Source organism: Erpetoichthys calabaricus, chromosome 11 (genome assembly GCF_900747795.2).
Source record: "Erpetoichthys calabaricus chromosome 11, fErpCal1.3, whole genome shotgun sequence".
NCBI lineage: Eukaryota > Metazoa > Chordata > Cladistia > Polypteriformes > Polypteridae > Erpetoichthys > Erpetoichthys calabaricus.
The window spans coordinates 88,411,180-88,430,148 of record NC_041404.2 but is presented as its reverse complement, the minus strand read 5'-3'; the positions used below and the strand labels follow the sequence as shown (position 1 = coordinate 88,430,148).

The following is an 18,969-nucleotide window of genomic DNA, read 5'->3' as shown; positions in this document are numbered from 1 at the left end:
TACATCCCAAAAGATGGTGCACTGTAAGTGTTAATTAATGCTGAGGTCTATGTTGATTACTTTGATATTAACCTGTCTTAAGGCAGGAAGCGCACTTAATACTTAGATAAACAAAGATTAAAAGCATGATAATTAATGCTAATATCAAAAAAACTAAAAAGCAGCACTGTATTGTTAATGTAACAAAATGTAAAATTTTACTAAATAGAAACAAAAGGTGTATTTCAAAATCAAAATTATATTACAAAACATATCTAAAAGAGGTTAGTATAATAATTACATATAAATTGGATAAGGAGACAAAAGAAAACTGCTCCTCGTTAAAATAAAAAATACAAAAATAATAGAACAATGTAATGTGAGAACAAGGAATAACTATGGGTAACAAAAGTAATTTTAAACAATAATGCATATAATATGTACCCACAATATAATCAACATAAATATTCTGTAGGTATAGATAAATGCTATTGAGAAACTAAAAGCACAATACTAAATAACAAATAATTATAGGCAGATAGCACTGATGGTTGTCATGTCAGAAGGAAAATCTAAGGAAACAGTGATAAACATCTAGACGGAAGTAATGGTGAGCTCTTTTTATCAAGAAGAGTATGATGAGAATTAAAGTTTAAATAAATGTCATTTTGTAATGAGGAGTTTCTTTTACCACACGATGCAATTTCCTTCTACCACTTTCAACTGAATCTACAACCACACTGTATCTTGCACTGCCTGCTAACAGGACTTCCACTCTCCCATTTTGTATTTTGGCTTACACCGAATAGGCGAAGACATCTGATGGTGTGATCAAGCAGCATAATGGTGACAGAGTGACTGTAGATCCAGATGACATGCTAACAGGTTAAGAAAATGTTTTATTTGAATAGACAAAATTGAAAGGAAGGTTAGACAACAGGCAGTGAAAAAGAGTAATTGCATAAAAACACCATATAACAAAATCACTACACAGGAGTAAAATTCAGAACTCAAACTAAATGGTCAAATACATTAGACAAGAGGACACAACACAAGAAGGCACTAAAACTCCACCTAGTTATATCTAGTCTAGTTAGATGTAGATCTAGTTAGACTTCCTAATCTGTTTATCTTGCCTCTAAAAGCCATTCCATGGTTTCTGTCACTGCAGTATTGTGGAGCATTAAGCTGAGGAGGCAGGGATGAAGGTAAAAGTGTTTTGGGGTTTGTTTGTTTCTTGCCACACACACACGACTCTTATGATCTAACTGGAGTTGATCCTCAAATGGATCAAATTCAAGCTCCAGAGGGAGCCGCAAAATACAAAACAGTTAAATAACTAATAGGTACCATAGATATTATTCCCTCTGCAGTCAACATTCAGTGGTTTTATTTACTTAATTATTGGGTCAAATTGTCCCAAATATTGTTACAGTGGTAACCAGGCTGGTATATGGGAATTAGATTTTGATCACAAAGCTGTGATTTTCAATTATGAACTTACAAAAAAATACATCTGGACTGCATTTCTAATATGCTGTAGCATCAAGTGAACTTTATGTTAGATACATACAAGTGCTTATTGTTGTTTAGATGGTTACTTCCAAGTCATTTTGCATACCTCTAACTTTGAAACCCTGTCTTGGGTGTAAATCTTGAAATCAAGCTTGGTATACACATCTTGATCATTTATCCTCTTCTTGGATTTGACCCACCTCTCTTAAATAGTGAAAAAGTATTTTTGCACAATAGCTAGGTTCTGTCCATTCCTTCAAAATTCCCCCTTTACACACCTTAATAGTCAGCACAGCTTTAAACAAAAATCACTGAATGGCAAAGCATCCACTAGCATGCTTAAGTAGATGGATACTGGCCTAGTTATGTGATGCAAGTCCATGGTTCTATTTCCTCTCAGTGGGGCGTAAATGGTCTGTAGGCTTCCTGGTTCATCAACTTCTCTGCCACCATTTCTAACGTATAAAGGCTTATTGGGTCTGTGGACATTTGCTGTGGCTCAGCATTAAGGAACTGCTGTTGGCCGACCAACTCTATCCATTCCAAGGCTTCCAGTAAGGGAATGTTGCTCCCACCATATTTCCATTCTGCACAATAATTGTTAAAGGAATTTGGACTTTTGGTTCCTTCAGATGGAATCATTTCATCAGCAGTATAAAATATATCTGGCCTTTCCAGTATGTCTTCTCCATGAATGAAGGGCTCAATGTCATCATCATCCTCTCCATACAAATAAGGCTCCATCTCATCCATTTGTTGGTTTTCCACCATCATCAACCATTGAGAGTTGTGCCAGCGGAACTTTTCACTCTGGATCTTTTTTCCCCATTCTTCATCATGCTCTGCTATTATCTCCAAGGTATTGTCACAAACTTTTCTCACTTCAGAATTCTTGTCATGCATCAGATCAATGAGGTAGGCTGGAACTTGGGTCTCCTGAATGATCACATCTCTTGTTTCTTGATGAAAGACCATCTGGTAGAAAACATAGACAATCTGACAGACAAACTCATCATCCTCTTGCTGAGCATTCAGTAATTCAATGAGAGCTGGAATGATACCCGATTTGGCAAGCATTGAAGCACAGCATGGATCCAGTGACACAGTTCCAATCATTATCACCACTTCTAGAATCAGGTCATCCTCAGCAAGGCCTGGTTTGAGATGATCTTTGAAGAATGGAACCAAGTTGTACTTTGTCAAGACAAGTTCCCAATTCATTTCTGAAATTGTGAGATTAGCCAAAGTCCCCAAGCATTCAATCAGAAACTCCTCTTCCTCCCCATATCTAATTTGAGCTGCCAGATCTCCAATGTACTCTGTGAACAAATATTTAGTTGCATTGTCGTGCTGAGAAATATTTCGTATCATTTTCATTAAAAGTGGATCTTTACACTTCAAAGCTCTTTTCAGAAGTGTCTCAAGGCCACTGCCTTCACAAATTAATTGAGCATTTCTTTTGTTGGCTGCTAGGTTGATAAAAAGTGAAATTAGTTCTAAGTCAATCTGTTCTTCAACACACTCAGATAACATATTCATAAACTGTGGAATGCAATTGGCATAGGCAAACATAAGTTTAAATTGATCATCCATGCTGATGTGATAAAGTATACACAATGTTACCTGTTTGTGGTTTTCATTGGTTACAAGTGCAGTCAGTTTTGGAAGTAAGCCAACTTGTACCATCCTGCTTCGTAGACCGGTGTCAAATGATAGATTGAGGAGGAGACGAAGGCTAATATTCAGCAAGTCCTCATTGTCATATGGAATCAGTTTTTCCAATTTCTTAATGATGTCCATTTCTGACATATCATTTTTGTTCTCCATAAAAATACTGAGCTTCTTTAGGAAGGCAACCACAAGGATGAGAAGTTCTACATTATTCCTCTCTAGAGTTTTGACCAACATGGGTACAATTTTTTTGTTCCTCATCTTTAGCTCAGTGCGAGGAACTTCAGCCAAGTTCAAAAGCAGATAAAAAGCAACTCGTAACAACTGTTCCTGCCTTGCTACAAGCCCTTGATACTTCTTATATGTCTTCTTATACTCTTTTTTTAAACTTTGATTGGACAGTTCATCTTCAATGGCTTTTTTCTTTTTCAGTAACTCTTCCTGCCACAAGTCATACCTTTTGAGTTCATGATCAATGATGATTGTGCACAATGCGCCTATTTTGTAGTGTGTGAGCAAATCATGAAACTGCGAAAAGCTTGAAAAGCAGAAAAAGATAAAGATGATATTTGTGGAAAGCTCAACACTTTTCTGCCAGTCTTCTCGTAGAACTCGGGCGAGGGCACCTAGTGCAGTTTTGTTCTGCAGCAGTTCCTCAAGGTTGTCTGGGTTTCGTGCAAGTTGCAGGATTAGAGCAGACCCTCTTACTTTTTCTGCTTTGTCCTCATACAGCAAATCAATATAGTCATCCATGTCATTGATGCTGGCGACCTCATCAGTCTCCATACCCTCAAATGGAGGTGGTCCATTGGGGTGACTAAGCTTCTCCTCTTTCTTCACTTTCTTACTAATTGTATCTGGTCTTTTTTGTAGGTAATATAACAGGTGTTCAACTTCAGCTACTTTAGAGGGGTGGATTAGTTTGCACTCTTCCACCACCTTCTTTGCTAGAGAGGCAATGTCTGTGTTAGCATTCAAGCTTTTGAGACGGATTATCTTTTGACTCTCTTTACGTTCCTCAAGCATTGGATCTCCTGTCTCCCAAAGTATGGTGGCTTCCACTTCATAGTTAACAACAAGAGCCTTCTCAGTTGGATGGACATCTATAGTTCTTCCTTTTACTTTTCTCCTTAAATAATGAGCATCTTCAACCTACAAGTTGAACACAACAGTTTCTTTAGGTAACAACAATAATGTGTCTGGGACTAATAGACACACAGTGTAGATAGATAGATAGATAGATAGATAGATAGATAGATAGATAGATAGATAGATAGATAGATAGATAGATAGATAGATAGATAGATAGATAGATAGATAGATAGATAGATAGATAGATAGATAGATAGATAGATAGATAGATAGATAGATAGATAGATAGATAGATAGATAGATAGATAGATAGATAGGATAGACTTTATTTGTCCTCGAGCAGAAATAAAAAGGAGCTAAGCTAATAGCAATGTGGAGACTTATATCCACTGCACAAGTGTTTACAAGGGAGAAAAGGCTGGCAAAGGACAGGTACAGGACCAGCAAAGCTCAGAAAAACAAAATTAAAAAAATAATGATTCACATTGTTATGCCAATGCAGGAACAAGCACTAGCAGGTGGTGTGTCCTTTGTGTTTACTGGTAGTTCCTGAAGGCACATACACAGGAAACCTGGTGAAACAGAGAGTGAAGTGTAATATGAGAGGATTCTGGCAGTATTTACTCAGGAAAGTAGATGAAAGACAGTCCAAAAGCTACCAGGAATGCTTGACTATTTGAGAAACAGGACTTGGTGAATCAGTAGGTTGAAAGAACACCTTCTGGCCAGCACAGGCAGCACATGAGCCTAAAGCATGAAAAATAGGACCATGTTGTCTTTAGTTCAGCTGTGTATGAGCTCAATTGTTTCCTATTACACTGTAATACACAGTCCTGGAAGGTAACGTTTGGAACAAATTACCATTTTAAGCAAGATAACCTGAAGGCTACCAAAATGGTCTGGCCGTTTAATGGCTGTAGAAGTCTCAAAGGTGAAGCATTCTCAGGACCCGCCAGAGCATCCTATGACTTAAACAGTGATATGATAAACACTTGAGTGGTAGAAAGAAGAAATGTGAGACATACTAATTGGAAATTAGTATGTTTGAAAGAGACAGTACTGATGCAATAAATTATTTTATTGAGGCATGGCACAGCAAGCATCTTGCAGGAAGCAGGAACAATCTGTGGACAGCTTGTCACTAACACTGTACCATCGTGCCCTCATGTTTAATACATGCTTTAATTCCTATCATCATTAAAATTATATCAACTATACATCTTAGTATTTAAATTTTTCAGAGAGCTGTATTATCATTAATGTGATGTATTCTGAAAGAGAAAGCTCATTTAAGAAGCACGTAGTGATTCACACACATAGAGTACATACAGTAGAAGAACACATACAGTAGAATACAAAGCATTTGACGTGCTACTTTAGTTACAATGGTATTTGAGAAACTAGTAAATTAAACAATTTTAAGATGAAGTTTATGACGTTCTACTTTAATGACAAAATAAACTGATTAAAGGAAATTTTTAACTTTTTTTCCACTGTGTCCCTGTTTTTTTTTGTTTTCTCAGTACCCTAATATGCTTCCATATGACACTCAGATGTTGCCTTTTCACTGCAACTTTGGTATCTGACCACTTCTTTTTTATTTTGTGCACTGTGCAACTTTCTGAACTTGAACTTTCGAGTTTCTTCATCACTCTATGTCACTCAATCAACTTTCTTTTGTTGTTTATAAAACTGCTTAAACCAATAAATAGTATGTTTTTCCTTGCCTCCACTTGGTATTTGCTGAAATTCTTTTTTTCCGGTGCTTTTGCCAATGTGTCTTTTCACAGAATGCTGAACTTATGAGGCTATTTATATCCATCCATTTTCCAACCCGCTGAATCCGAACACAGGGTCACGGGGGTCTGCTGGAGCCAATCCCAGCCAACACAGGGCACAAGGCAGGGAACCAATCCAGGGCAGGGTGCCAACCCACCGCAGGACACACACAAACACACCCACACACCAAACACACACTAGGGCCAATTTAGAATCGCCAATCCACCTAACCTGCATGTCTTTGGACTGTGGGAGGAAACCGGAGCGCCCGGAGGAAACCCACGCAGACACGGGGAGAACATGCAAACTCCACGCAGGGAGGACCCGGGAAGCGAACCCAGGTCCCCAGATCTCCCAACTGCGAGGCAGCAGCGCTACCCACTGCGCCACCGTGCCGCCCGGCTATTTATATTGATTTACATATTCAAAGAGGCGTAATTCTAGGAGTCAGGGTGGGGCGGCAGGCGCATGCACATGCATTACATTCATGCTGACTGGGATTTATGTAGCAGACAAACACGGAAGTTAGCGTACACTCAGATTTATGAATCTGGATTTCTTTTGTGCATATGGACATTTCTGTTTTTGTCCATGTTTTAGTGTGACTTCTACATGTTATGCATGAGGCCCCTGGTCATTCTAGCTTTATTGGAATCATTATTCATGACTATCATATGCAAAAAATGCACTTCATTACTTCCTTCCTGAACCTGTAGCTTTTCATTCTGGCTTGGACATGTAGAGAAATCCAATAACATCTCACCGTTCTGGTTTAGATCTGCCAGGCCATTCCTTCCAATCACACCCCTCCAAGTATCTCTGTCATTCCCAACATGAGCGTTGAAGTCAGCCTGTATGATTACTAAGTAAGTGGGTGGCACCCTCTCAAGCATGCCATCCATGCTCTCTAATTAGGCTGAATACTTGGAAAAGCTATTTGGTGCATATGCACAAAATCAATTAAGAGTTTTCCTCTCTGTGACTCCTACACATATTGAGGTAACTGTCTAATCCACTGGAGAAAACTCCAATTGCATAAGCCAAGGTCTTATCAGTATCCATACATCTACTCAAGGGAATCCAATCAAGAAGGTTGATTCCAGAATCAATGCTATATTTGGAGGTGATACCAACTATATCTACCTGGTACTTTTCCAACTCACACACCACTTCAGGCTCCTATACTGTCAGAGAGGTAATTTTCCAAGTTTCCAAAGCTAGTCTAGGTCTTTTCCGCCTACGCTGGCCACTAAACTGACATCATGCCTGGTCCTTACCCTTTGTCTTGCAGGTGGTGAGCCCATACAATGCTCCATATTGCTGTTTCAAGCTAAGCCCAGCCAAGTTATGTGGGTTACCTGGCCACCAGGTGCTCACCAGTGGACACCACTGCCTGGTTTTGCTTCAGCTCTGTCTGGGTAAACTGTTTTTTATTGTGTACCTTCATGAACATCATTGTGAACTGTTTCAACAAAAACCTGTTCACTAAGAGACACCCTAACAGTAGAGTAATGCTCCAGACAACTAGTTTGGAGCATCACTGAGGTACACAAGTTCCACCACCATGTCAGAGAGACGGTTGATTGATTGTCCATAGTAACCATCTATATTCAAACACATGGAGGCTGATATGAGTAGCTTGTACCAGTGAACTTTGGGCCAAATGTCAAAGATAGACTTTGTAGTTGTGTCATCTGACCTTAGGGCATATGTTTGGACACTCAGGTGAACCGAGGGGTGTCAAATGAACACTACTTGGTAGTGAGATGAATTTGATGTGGGTAGTGTAGGCTGGATACACCATTGAAGCATAGACAAGCAGTTAGAGTTTCCTGGAAATGTCTGGCTGATGCTGTCATTCATAATGTGTCCAACTCAGCTGGGTACAGAGTTCAAATGGACCCTGTTCAAATCTCAGTTGTGGAAGAGGCTGCTAAATGCTGTAGACCTAAGGCAGACAGCATCTCATGTCAGCAACCCAAGGACCCGATGGTGGATGCCAGGGTTGAAGGAAGTTGTCAAACTGGTGCTCTCAGGGATCTCCTGACTAAGAGGTGCTGACAGGCAAAGAGGACAGCTCTAACAGTGGTTGTAGAAGAAAAAAGGTTGTGCATGGGAGGATTTTGAAGAGGCCCTAAAGAAAGACTATTGGATGTTCTTGAAGTTGTTTTGGCAAACTGTTCAAAGCCTCAGGAGGGTAAGGCGTAATCTTGCCCAGACTGTTAAACAAAGATGGTGAGGTGCTGATCACTTTTGGAAATTTTAGTGAGCAGTGGAAGGAACACTTTGAGGAACTCCACAATCCAGTGGACAAGCCCTCCTACCAGTGAGTGTGTGGGAGTAATCCCATCACTGTTGGTGAAGTTACAATGGATTCAAGTACTCCATAGTGTTAAGGCTGTTAGGGTGATTGATATCCGACTGGAGATGTTCTAAGTGATGGACATTCTTGGGATAGCGTGGTTAACGCATGTATTTAGTGCTAAACTGAAGGTGGGTAAGACACCCTTTGAATAATAGACTTGTGTGGTGTTCCCCTATTTAGGAAAGTTGACCGGCAGTTGTGTTACAATTACTGTATAGAGGGATCACACTCAAGGGTGCTGGAGAGAAGAAGTCATCTGATAGCTGAACCAAAGTTACAGGAGGGACAATATTGCAAATTCTGTCCTAGCCATGGATCAGCAGACCAGCTCTTCTCCAGGATAGTGAGTGGAAGTATGATAACAAATTCTATGTGTATTTTGTAGATTTAAAAAAAGAATATGAGCTTGTTGCTTGACATGTGTTGTGGGAGGTGATGGAGGAATATGAGGTAAAGGGGCACGGTTATATGCTATTCATTCCCTAAATGAATGCAGTGTCCAAATACCTTGCATTAACTTGAATTTGTTCACTGTGGGTGTCAGAATCTGTCAAGGCTCTGCCTTCTCATCACTCCTGTTTGTGGTTTTCATGGACAGGATATAGGGTTGCAGATGAGGATGTGTATTTGTCCAGTTGGGGAGATTATAGCTAGCAAGTTGCTTTCTGCAGATGAAATTGTCCTCTTTGCATTAGCTGACTGTGCCCTTCAGCACTTTGCGTTATCTGACTGTGACCTTCAGCACACACTTGATTGATTTGCTGACAAGTGTCAAATGACTGTGAAATGGATCAGCACCCTCCATGACTGTGGTCATGGTTTTCTCTCAGAAAAGGGTGGATTGCTCTCTGCAATCAAAGAGAAAACAACTGTGAAAGAAGTTCAAGTATCTTGGGATGTTGTTCATGGGTGATGGAAAAAGGGAGCATAAGACTGACAAGCGATTTGGAGTGGTGGCATCTGTTGTACCGGTTCATGGTGGTGAAGTAGGAACAGAGTCAAAACATAAAATTCTTGGTTTATTGGATGATCTACATCTCTGTCCTCACCTATGGTAATGAGTTGTGGGTAATGACTGAAAGAATTACATTGTGAGTATATGCTGCAGAAATGAGACTTCTTTGCAGAGTGGCTGGGCAGCCACTCTGTGAATAGGTGAGAGGCTCAGAGTACTGCTCTTCTAGATTAAGAGGAGCCAGTTGAGGTGGTTTGGGCATGTCAGGAAGAAGAACTCAAGGCTGCTTTGGCACATGCCACTGGGCAGAGACCCTGCAGCACACCCAGGGTATGCTTGAGGAATTATATCTCTTGACTGGCTGGGAAGTGCCTGGGAATTCCCCAGAAAGTGTTGGAAATTGTTGCTGGGGACAGGAAAGTCAGGAGTGACCTGCATAGACTGCTGATGCTACAACTTTCGCCAGGAACAATAGCTGAGAAGATGAGACAAGTTGAGATGCTGTTGACATCCAGAAAAGTGGAGGATAATTCTTACTTCTATACATGTAGGTGATACACCTAGAAATGTGCCATACCTTCTCCCAAAATTATTAACGATTGTGCCTCACATATGCAGAGCACTGGCTGTTTACCTAACAGCATTCCTATTGGCAGTCTCAACACACACATTACTATTACTCATCTATTCTGAAACACAACTGAACAGATTCCAACCTACAATGACAGAATGCTTTATCTTTTTGGTGGCTTGAATCCTATCTTCTTGTAAGTAGGATTCTGATTTACTGTGAGGTAGTTGCCTGTCATCTAGATGAGATACTAGGTAAAGTAAAGAATGTCTGCAGCCAGTTAAGAACTTACAACGGGTGGCAGATTAAATATGTAATCAAAAAGCAGTACAGCTTCCTTTCCATGATTATTCACATACAAAAGAGGTACTTATTATCAAAAGTCTTATTTACATTAGTAAACTTTTCAACTTGTTAATTTTCCTTGCCTGTTTTTTACTCAATAGAGTGTGTGACTACATAAAGCAGCAAATTATCCCAAAAACAGCAGACATAATAAGGCAAACTTATCTGCATGAAATGCTCATCAATCCAGAGGTACACAAGCTTAATACCATCAATTAGTTAACTAGATGCCACTCTTGAATAAGTATTCTCATTAAAATATGAATGATACAATTTTCCCTTATTGTTTACATTCCTCTATTGGTGATTGATTTGTTCAGCTGAGAAAATCATTGGCTCTTGTTTCCCAACATTTAAAGACCTGTTCATTGCCATAGTGAAAAAGAGAGCAGGAAAGATTGCAGAAGACTCCACCCATCCCAGCAATCATCTGTTCATTAAATTGCCATCACTAAGGAGGTACAGGTCTATTGTGACCCGTTCTACGGGCCATCTCTGCGGCTTCTTTCCTCAAAGTATTCAGATTTTAAGCAAACTTGCATAGGGTTACTTCAGACTGTTCTTGCTAACTGTGCTGTTTGAATATTTGTAAATACTTCATATTTGCTCAAATTGCAGTATTTGAATCTATTATTTTGTATAGTTTTCCTCATTATTGAGTTAACTTATTGAAGTTTGCAAACGTTTTATTAAAGAACTTGTTGAATTTGTGTAGTGGTTTGCACAGTATTAGGTTAATGGTAGGTTGTAATTGTGCTGTTTAGTGTTTATATTGTATTATGTATCATGTTTGCACCTAACCAAAGTAATTTCTGGTATGTTTCACATGCTACCAATAAAGTGATTCTGATTCTAATAAATAAGTAGGGGTACCATCCTGAGAAAGACAATTAATAAATTAGTGGTATTGCTCACCGAGAATGACATGTTGGTTAACACTCAGACATGCTTTGATGGTCTTATTTGCTGAAGTGTTGGCATGGACAACCAGGACTTGCTGAGAGACTCAGGGACACTTGTGAATAAATGTCACTGGGAAACTACCATCACTTGTGGGGGTGGAGGGGTAATCACTAATGCTGTTACAAACTGTGTTTAATCTCAGTGGAATGACAAGAGGGTAAAACTGTTTTTTTTGCAGAGATGAGATATTTAGATACATTTTACTTGTCTTTTCATATAAAAGTGGTTCATGATATTTTGAACATTTTCATTAGAAAAAGATTTGTATAGAGTCATGTCCACCCTCCAATAGTTGTTGAATAAATCATTATAATGCACTAATACATACATGTTAATTATACAGATTAAATTAGAAAGATCTTCATTGGTCCCAAGGGGAATATTTGGCTTTTTACAGAAGCTCAATAAATAATATTACAGATAATTACACACAAGCATTATAAAAAAGAACAAAAACTTCTGACTTGGCTAAAGATAAAAAAACAGTTGCAGTTACAGTGAGGGATTTCTATTGATATGATGAAAGAGTTATTAAACCTTTTAATTTGAGGACCCAAACAAGAAAATCTGTACCAAAAAGAAACAGAGGAATCACAAAGAGTCAAAAATGGCTACTTCAGCAAGCATAGGGTGCAAAGCAGCTGCAATTTCTGGACAGGACACCAGTCCATCACAGGCTGAACACATACATACACACACACACACACACACACACACACACACACACACACACACACACGCACACACACGCACACACACACACACACTATTGTCAATTTAGCATCGCCAGTCCAACTATAATGTATGTCTTTGAACTGTTTAAAGAAACTGGAGCGCCCAGAGGAAACACATGGGGAGTACACAGGGAGAACATGCAAACTCCATGCAGGGAGCACCTAGGGCTTGAAGCTAAAGCCATTTTTGTCATTCAAAACAGGAACAGATTTCTGAGGTATATTACTGGCAGTTGAAATATTCACTGTAAGATTAGAAAAGTTGAGACAAAGAAGTTCTTGAGGTGCAGTGTAAGGATATGATGATTTTTGAAAATACAGTATGAAAGGTCATTCATGGCATCAGTTAAGGAATGAAGTAATTAATTGGTGCAGCTTATATACCTCATCTTACTGAGTATTTTTTATTATTTTAATTTTTTTCAAAAGAGCAAAACCATAAATAAAATAAGAAGGAAGGAATTCAGCCTCACCGGAGCATGTTAAACTTATTATAAAATCTGCTTTGCACCTCAGATATTGATTTGGATTCAATGTTTGCCATAACAGTGAACACGCGATAAGGCAAAGAGCAGTTTTTCATGGCCAATGAAAGTGCATTTAGCGTACAACACTGCCATGGCACACTATATACAGTATGCTCCCACCCAATTCACTCACTCTTCATATCACCCTGAATACCCTACAGTTTTTAAAAACTGTAATGTAACAGGAATTATATAATTTCTGCGTGACAGTATCTATAATGTAGGCTCCAATTTAGCACACAACTCCAGGCGAACAGCTCTAAGATATTTAAATTGGCTTATAAGTCAGTCATGAGCGAAAAGATCATTGTGATCGCTGATGGCCTGCCATTGGTGACATCCTCCAAAAGAGTTAATGTTGCCATTGCCAGTTATCCCATATAGCACACAGCACATCCTTTTCATTGACACAATAGAGAGGCTACACATGAAGGCAGTTAGCATTAAGTCTATGCATTAGGAGTTATACTAACATTAAAGATAGTTATATTGAGAGGCCATGTCAGGTCACTCATATTATTAGTTCAAGAACTTTGGAATGTGACATGAAATCTCAACAAAATGGGATTTTATGTATACTTCATTGTCATCTCTCCTGGTGTCACTAAAATGCCAACACCAAAAAAGTCCATGTAGGATTTACTGCATATGCCAAAACTTGCTGTAATGTTATGTCTATTTTCCTATCAAGTTCGTGTTTTATAAATCCCAACGTTTACATAAGAAATGGCTTACATACATTTCTGAGTGTAAGCGGGTGTTATACAAGAGGTCCCAGGAGATGATTTATTTCTTCAATTAACCAAAATGTTCAGGTAAAACTCAAAGCCTAGAAACAGGCAGCAGTCAAAATAATATACTGTAGATACTAGATTTCTTGCATCCTAGATCAAAACACAGTAGTCAAAAATCATCATCAAACAGCAAAGCAAATTATTCAGTAAATTCATTTGACTCTCTATGTAAAAATAACTAAGCACAAATTATGTTTTACTTTACTTTTAATCCCAAAACTAAAACAGCAAAACCACGACACCGCCTTTTTAAATATGTGAGAAAGTGTTTCTACATGCAAAGAACTATAGGCAAATGGAATAAATTACCAAATAGTGCGGTGGATAGTAAGATTATTTAGAGACCTTCAAATCTTGACATCATGTTATTCAGTGAAAATAAGATGGATTGGATTTTGGAGAATCTAATGGATAGCATGGATGGGATTATTGGGATGAATGGCCTGTTTACATCACAATGCTGTAATATAATAATGTCATGTCTCATGGCAACAACCCACATGACTAGCAATGGGAGCTGGAATAAAAAAAACATCTAACCACAGCTTTGAAATGGCCCCACAAAATGTTGCTGCAGTGCAGAAGAAACATTATGTGAAAAAATGTCTATGAAACAAAACAATGTGATCAATACCTCAAAAGGAAGGCTGTCTCAAACAATCATGATAAATTCTCATATTTTATCTGTGGGCTACACCAGGAATGAGCTAGCTTTGGTATGATTTTTCTTTATAAAAACATACTACAATATATCAGTAAAACATACAGTCATATCTTTCATCCATATATCCGTTCATTTTCTGAACCCACATATAGGGCAGGGTCACTGCACAGCTGAAGCCTATCTGAGCAAGCATTGGACATAAGGCATGTATGATCCCTGGACAGGTCACCAGCCAATTGCATGATGAACACACACACACACACACACATGCACACACACACACACACATACACACACACACATACATCAGGGCCATCCAACTTGTGTGTCTTTGCATTCTGGAAAAAAACAGGAGCACCCAGAGGAAACCCACATGAACACAGTGAGAACATGCAAACTCCACTAAGGGAAAAACCCAGGACTTGAAAGGTGGTCTCCTAGATGCAAGGCAATAAATATATATTTTTAAGATTATTATATACGAAGCTATGAGGCTCTGCCCCCTGCTCGCTTCTCTCACTAACTCCTGTGCGGGCGCTACGTCCTAGCCACTTTGCGGCTCTGCCACTCATGTATGGGGAAGCGGATGTACAATTTAAACAGATTGTTATTTTCATGGGAATTGTTACATATGCATAATAGACCTAACTATTTTACATTACAGCGGGTGATTAACCATATTAAAAAACAGTAAACCATAATAAATTGAAAGAAAATTGTTTCATGTTGCGCTAGTGGTATTCTTTGCGTTATACGTGTTCGTTCTGTTTGGCTTTGAAATTAACACACAAATACGTTTTAAACTTACATTTTTACTGTAAAACTTCAGTAAAAACAATATTTGAGATGAACTTTTCATCAATATCGCATTGAATTTTGATTCCGTGTTTGGAGTTACATCGTGACAACGCAACGTATAACTGCCCGTGAGTGAATATTGTTTCTTTCTCTCTAATAAATAAACCATGTTTATGTTTGTCCCTCTGATTTGTTAATTGTCATAGCAAAAGCTATTCTAATGGGAAACTGCAAACGTTTTAATATGAATGGTATATCAAGATCTCCTTTGGTGTCTAATGTTATCTGCGGAAGATGTACTACATAACCTTTCTTGTCACCTGGTAAAATTTTACATGTCAGAATTGTTCGACCAATTTTGAATACAACTAATCTTGTCCTATTGCATAGTCCATCCCTCATACATAAATTACACAATAACATTATGGTACATCCTTTCAACAGTAAATCGGCCAGTGGAAGACCGGATGGTGTTAATGGTTGTAGATATTCTACAGGATATTGTAAGTTGATGTTTTCATCTTCCGCAACATCACCACCAACTGTTTCAGCATAGTCTATGATATGCATTTAACCAATTTGCCATGTAACCGATCAACAATTTGCACGTTAATTCGTTTGACTTCATCGTTTCTCGGTGCTAGGATTGCCCGTGTACTCATTTCTTCTGTTGATATCCCTTCGGGATGAAATTCTTCAATTCGATTTTGACATAATAAGTCTACTTTTATTTTATTGGGAACTTAAAATGAGGAAAACATAAAAATTTGTAAGAGCTGAGAGTGCAGGAACTGTGTCTGACAAAAGCATTCACATGAATGAGAGGTGAGAGGACCATGGGCATGGGCCATTAACTGTAAATGGTTGAGAGGGCGGCGGGACTTGAAAAAATCTCTTGGCAATAGTCTTGTCTTGTCTCAAGATTTTCTTTTATAATAGATATATTTCAGTAATCAGACTCAATAAAATAGATCGAGAGAAACAACTTGTTTTTCTTCACTTACCAGCTTAGCCAATATGATTCAATCAAGAAGAAATTCTATAAATCGAGTATCCTCTCATCTCAATTCAAGAGGGTCTGTATGTCCTAAAAGGAAAGGCATTCATGTATTAAATACCCATAGCAGAGTAGTAAAGGAATAAGCCTATTAAAATTGCAAAAGGAACTTTTTAAAACCTATTACTCTTCAAATCAGACTTTAGGCCCTTAAATTGTCTGATAAAATAAACATTGTTCACAGTAATTTACTTTTTAGAATCAAATCCTGAACTCCTGATAACTTTTTATATATCTTAAACGCAAGAAAATTAGGAATGTATTTCTTTTAGTACAAAAAAATACAGTATTCCCAAAGACACAAAGGATGGAAAGGTCAGGAATAGCTCAGGAGAGTACTGCTCCTGTAAAGATGAGAGATTCTTTTAACTTAATTAAATCACATACACTACCAAAATTCTTACATTCCCCTGACTATAAAACAAGGAAAATCAACACACAGCTCAAGTTAAAAATTAATTAATTAATGAATGCATCCAAACAAGAAAATATATTGAATTTCTGAATATATAAAGTCAAAGTCTGAATGTATGGAGTCAGTCATTCTTGAATATATAAAGTCAGACGTTGATATATAAAGTGATTCCTGAATATATAAAGTCAAAGTCTAAATACATAAAATCAGCATAAACTCAGCATCTGAATAAATAAAGTAAAAGTCTGAATGTTTAAAGACTCTCCTGAATGTATAAAGTCAACATCTGCATATATAAATCCATTCCTGTATATATAAAGTCTATATACAGTACTGTATATACATATATATATATACATCTACTCTCTATATATAAATCCTAAGCCTAAAAGTGCAATGATTTTGTGCAACAATTTTATGTGACTTTTTATGTCACGTTTTTTGTCATGTTTTAAATCAGGCTTATTTTAAAACATACATATATATGTTTGATATCATTCTTTTCAGAATTTATCAAAATTAATGTGATGTTAGATTTACAGATTCTTATTCCATTTTTAAAATATAAACTAAAATATCAAGAACTCACGTCCCACAAGACGAGACTTTAGGCCAACAGATTTAACCATGCCTGGGGCGGGAAATAAAAGAAAGAGTAGATGACAAAGACAGCTGCTGCTTTTAAATGTTTGAAGCGCCGCACAAGATGCAGATCACATGGCACGGCAGCAGCAGCAATCCAGCAGCTGATCATGCAAAGAGGAGGTAAAAAAACTGTATTTGTTTCCCATTGTATCACTGTTTAAGAGGGGGTTTCGGAGGAGCGATCGCGTCTTCCTTGGGGTGCATCCAGCCCCCCTCTTCACAACACAAGTGGCAGAGACGCAAAGTGGCTGGCATGTAGCACAGGCCACGGGGGTTAGTGAACAAAGCGAGCAGGGGGTGAGCCCCCTAGTACAATATATATATATATATATATATATATATATATATATATATATAGTGAGAGGTGGCCGGCAGCTTATCCCGGCCAACACATCCAGGCCACTAGATGAAGTCCTCCCTGCAGCATGGAGGTGCTCCGGATTCCCGCAGGGCATCATGGCAGTTGGAGTTCGACTTCACAGCCCTGCTGGGTGCCATGGGTGCCATCGGGTGACGCTGCAGGGAGACGCAGGGATTTTTATTTTCCCTGTAGCCCAGAAGTATACCCAAGTCACAGGGATGGAAAAACAGAAGTACTTCCGGGCTGAAGAAAAAATATAAGTCTTCATCTGACCCAGAAGTGCTATTGAATCACATGGACAGAAGGACAGGAGCACTTCCGAGTCAAGGACTATTTAAAGGACTATGGGAAACCCAGCAACCGCAGCCGGAGTTGGGAGGTAGAGTGACGGAGCTGCTGGGAGAGGAGGATAGTGTTATTGTATTTGATTATTGATTTATTTGTTTATGGTGGTGTTAGAGGTGTCTACTGTGGCACAATATCGAAAGGAAGAAATTAAAATATTTCTAAGTGCTTTTACTTGATGTCTTGGACGTTTGTCTGTGGGATTTAAGGAGCGACAGCACCCTCTAGTGTCACAGTGGTGTAGTCGGCAGGATTTTCTGGCCATCTGTTTGGCAGAAAATCTGAAAACATTTTTGTGTACACAACCCGCAAGACAGCGTCACGATGTGCAGGAAACCACCAAACCCATTTGCCAGTCTGTCATGGGGAAGAAGAAAGTGACACAGATCGGCAATGTCAGACCCGGAAGTGTCGGCGTTGGTGAAGAGACGACGAGAGGCAATCGTCTTCGGGGAAAAAACTCGACGGATCGTCATATCCGGAATGAGGTACATGCTGGAGGAGAACTCACAAATTGGTTCGATTTAATAAAATTTGTTCCTAGCACGTACTTCTCAGATGAAGAAGATCTGGAGAGGGGTCAAGAGGATGGCATTTACCACGAGAACGAAGATGGCCATCTCAACGGGCTTCCAGGTTAAGACGCATCGCCGCAGATATTCGCCGAAGGGAACCACATGATCAACCCATCGGAATTATGGGAAGGAGAAGGCCCACATCCTGCTGCATCTTACTTTGCCCACAAAATGAGGGACTTGGACTTTGCGAAGGGGAAGGGGGAGGTGAGCGAAGCATCGCTCACCCCACATAAAGGTAAGGAGGTCCGGGACATGACTGATCGATCCGCCGCTAAATTAAAACAGGCGGATCACAGTCGGCCATTAGCTGCATTCCGGAACTCCAATTCCTAGCCGCCCTTGCGAAACCCAACAAAGCATGCACCAGAAACGGGCGTACTCACTGGCTCACAGCCAGGAGTTAGGGCTGATGATGGCTCGAGCCCACCTCTGCCTGCTTCAAATAATAATATTGACATGTGGGAGCCGGAAAGTCTGATCCAGCCCGTACTAAGTTTCTTACAGGTTGTAACATCAATTAAGAAGATAGTGGAGGAACTGAGAGCAGCGGCCAAAGCGCCTTTGAAACGGTTTGAAGAGTACCTGCGTCAATTTGGTCGGGAGCTTCCCAAAATGGTTAATTTGACGGTACAGGTAAGTGTTACTGGTACCGTACAGGAAAGAGGGACGCAGAGTGAATGGGTTTGAGGAGCAATAGCACCCTCTAGTGTCACAATATATATATTTATATATATATATATATATACAGTGCATCTGGAAAGTATTCACAGCGCATCACTTTTTCCACATTGTGTTATGTTACAGCCTTATTCCAAA

The 18,969-nt window shown here is 39.1% G+C and overlaps 1 protein-coding gene across 1 annotated transcript; it reads right to left on the bottom strand.

Moving 5' to 3' along the window:
• Positions 1 to 304: 304 nt before the first annotated feature.
• On the bottom strand, positions 305 to 6,938 carry LOC114660042 (kinesin-associated protein 3-like). Its single transcript, XM_051934309.1, has 2 exons — positions 6,747 to 6,938; positions 305 to 4,317 (listed from the first exon to the last, which is right to left on the bottom strand). The coding sequence occupies exons 1-2, from the start codon at positions 6,936 to 6,938 to the stop codon at positions 1,891 to 1,893; spliced, it is 2,619 nt and encodes an 872-aa protein (XP_051790269.1). The 3' UTR covers positions 305 to 1,890.
• Positions 6,939 to 18,969: the final 12,031 nt, after the last annotated feature.

Excerpts from the sequence above, each read along its gene's own strand:
- LOC114660042 (XM_051934309.1), bottom strand. The coding sequence starts at position 6,938 with ATGGATGGCATGCTTGAGAGGGTGCCACCCACTTACTTAGTAATCATA. Across the intron at positions 4,318-6,746 it reads GCCAGAATGAAAAGCTACAG|GTTGAAGATGCTCATTATTT; the intron begins GTTCAGGAAGGA and ends TTCAACTTGTAG.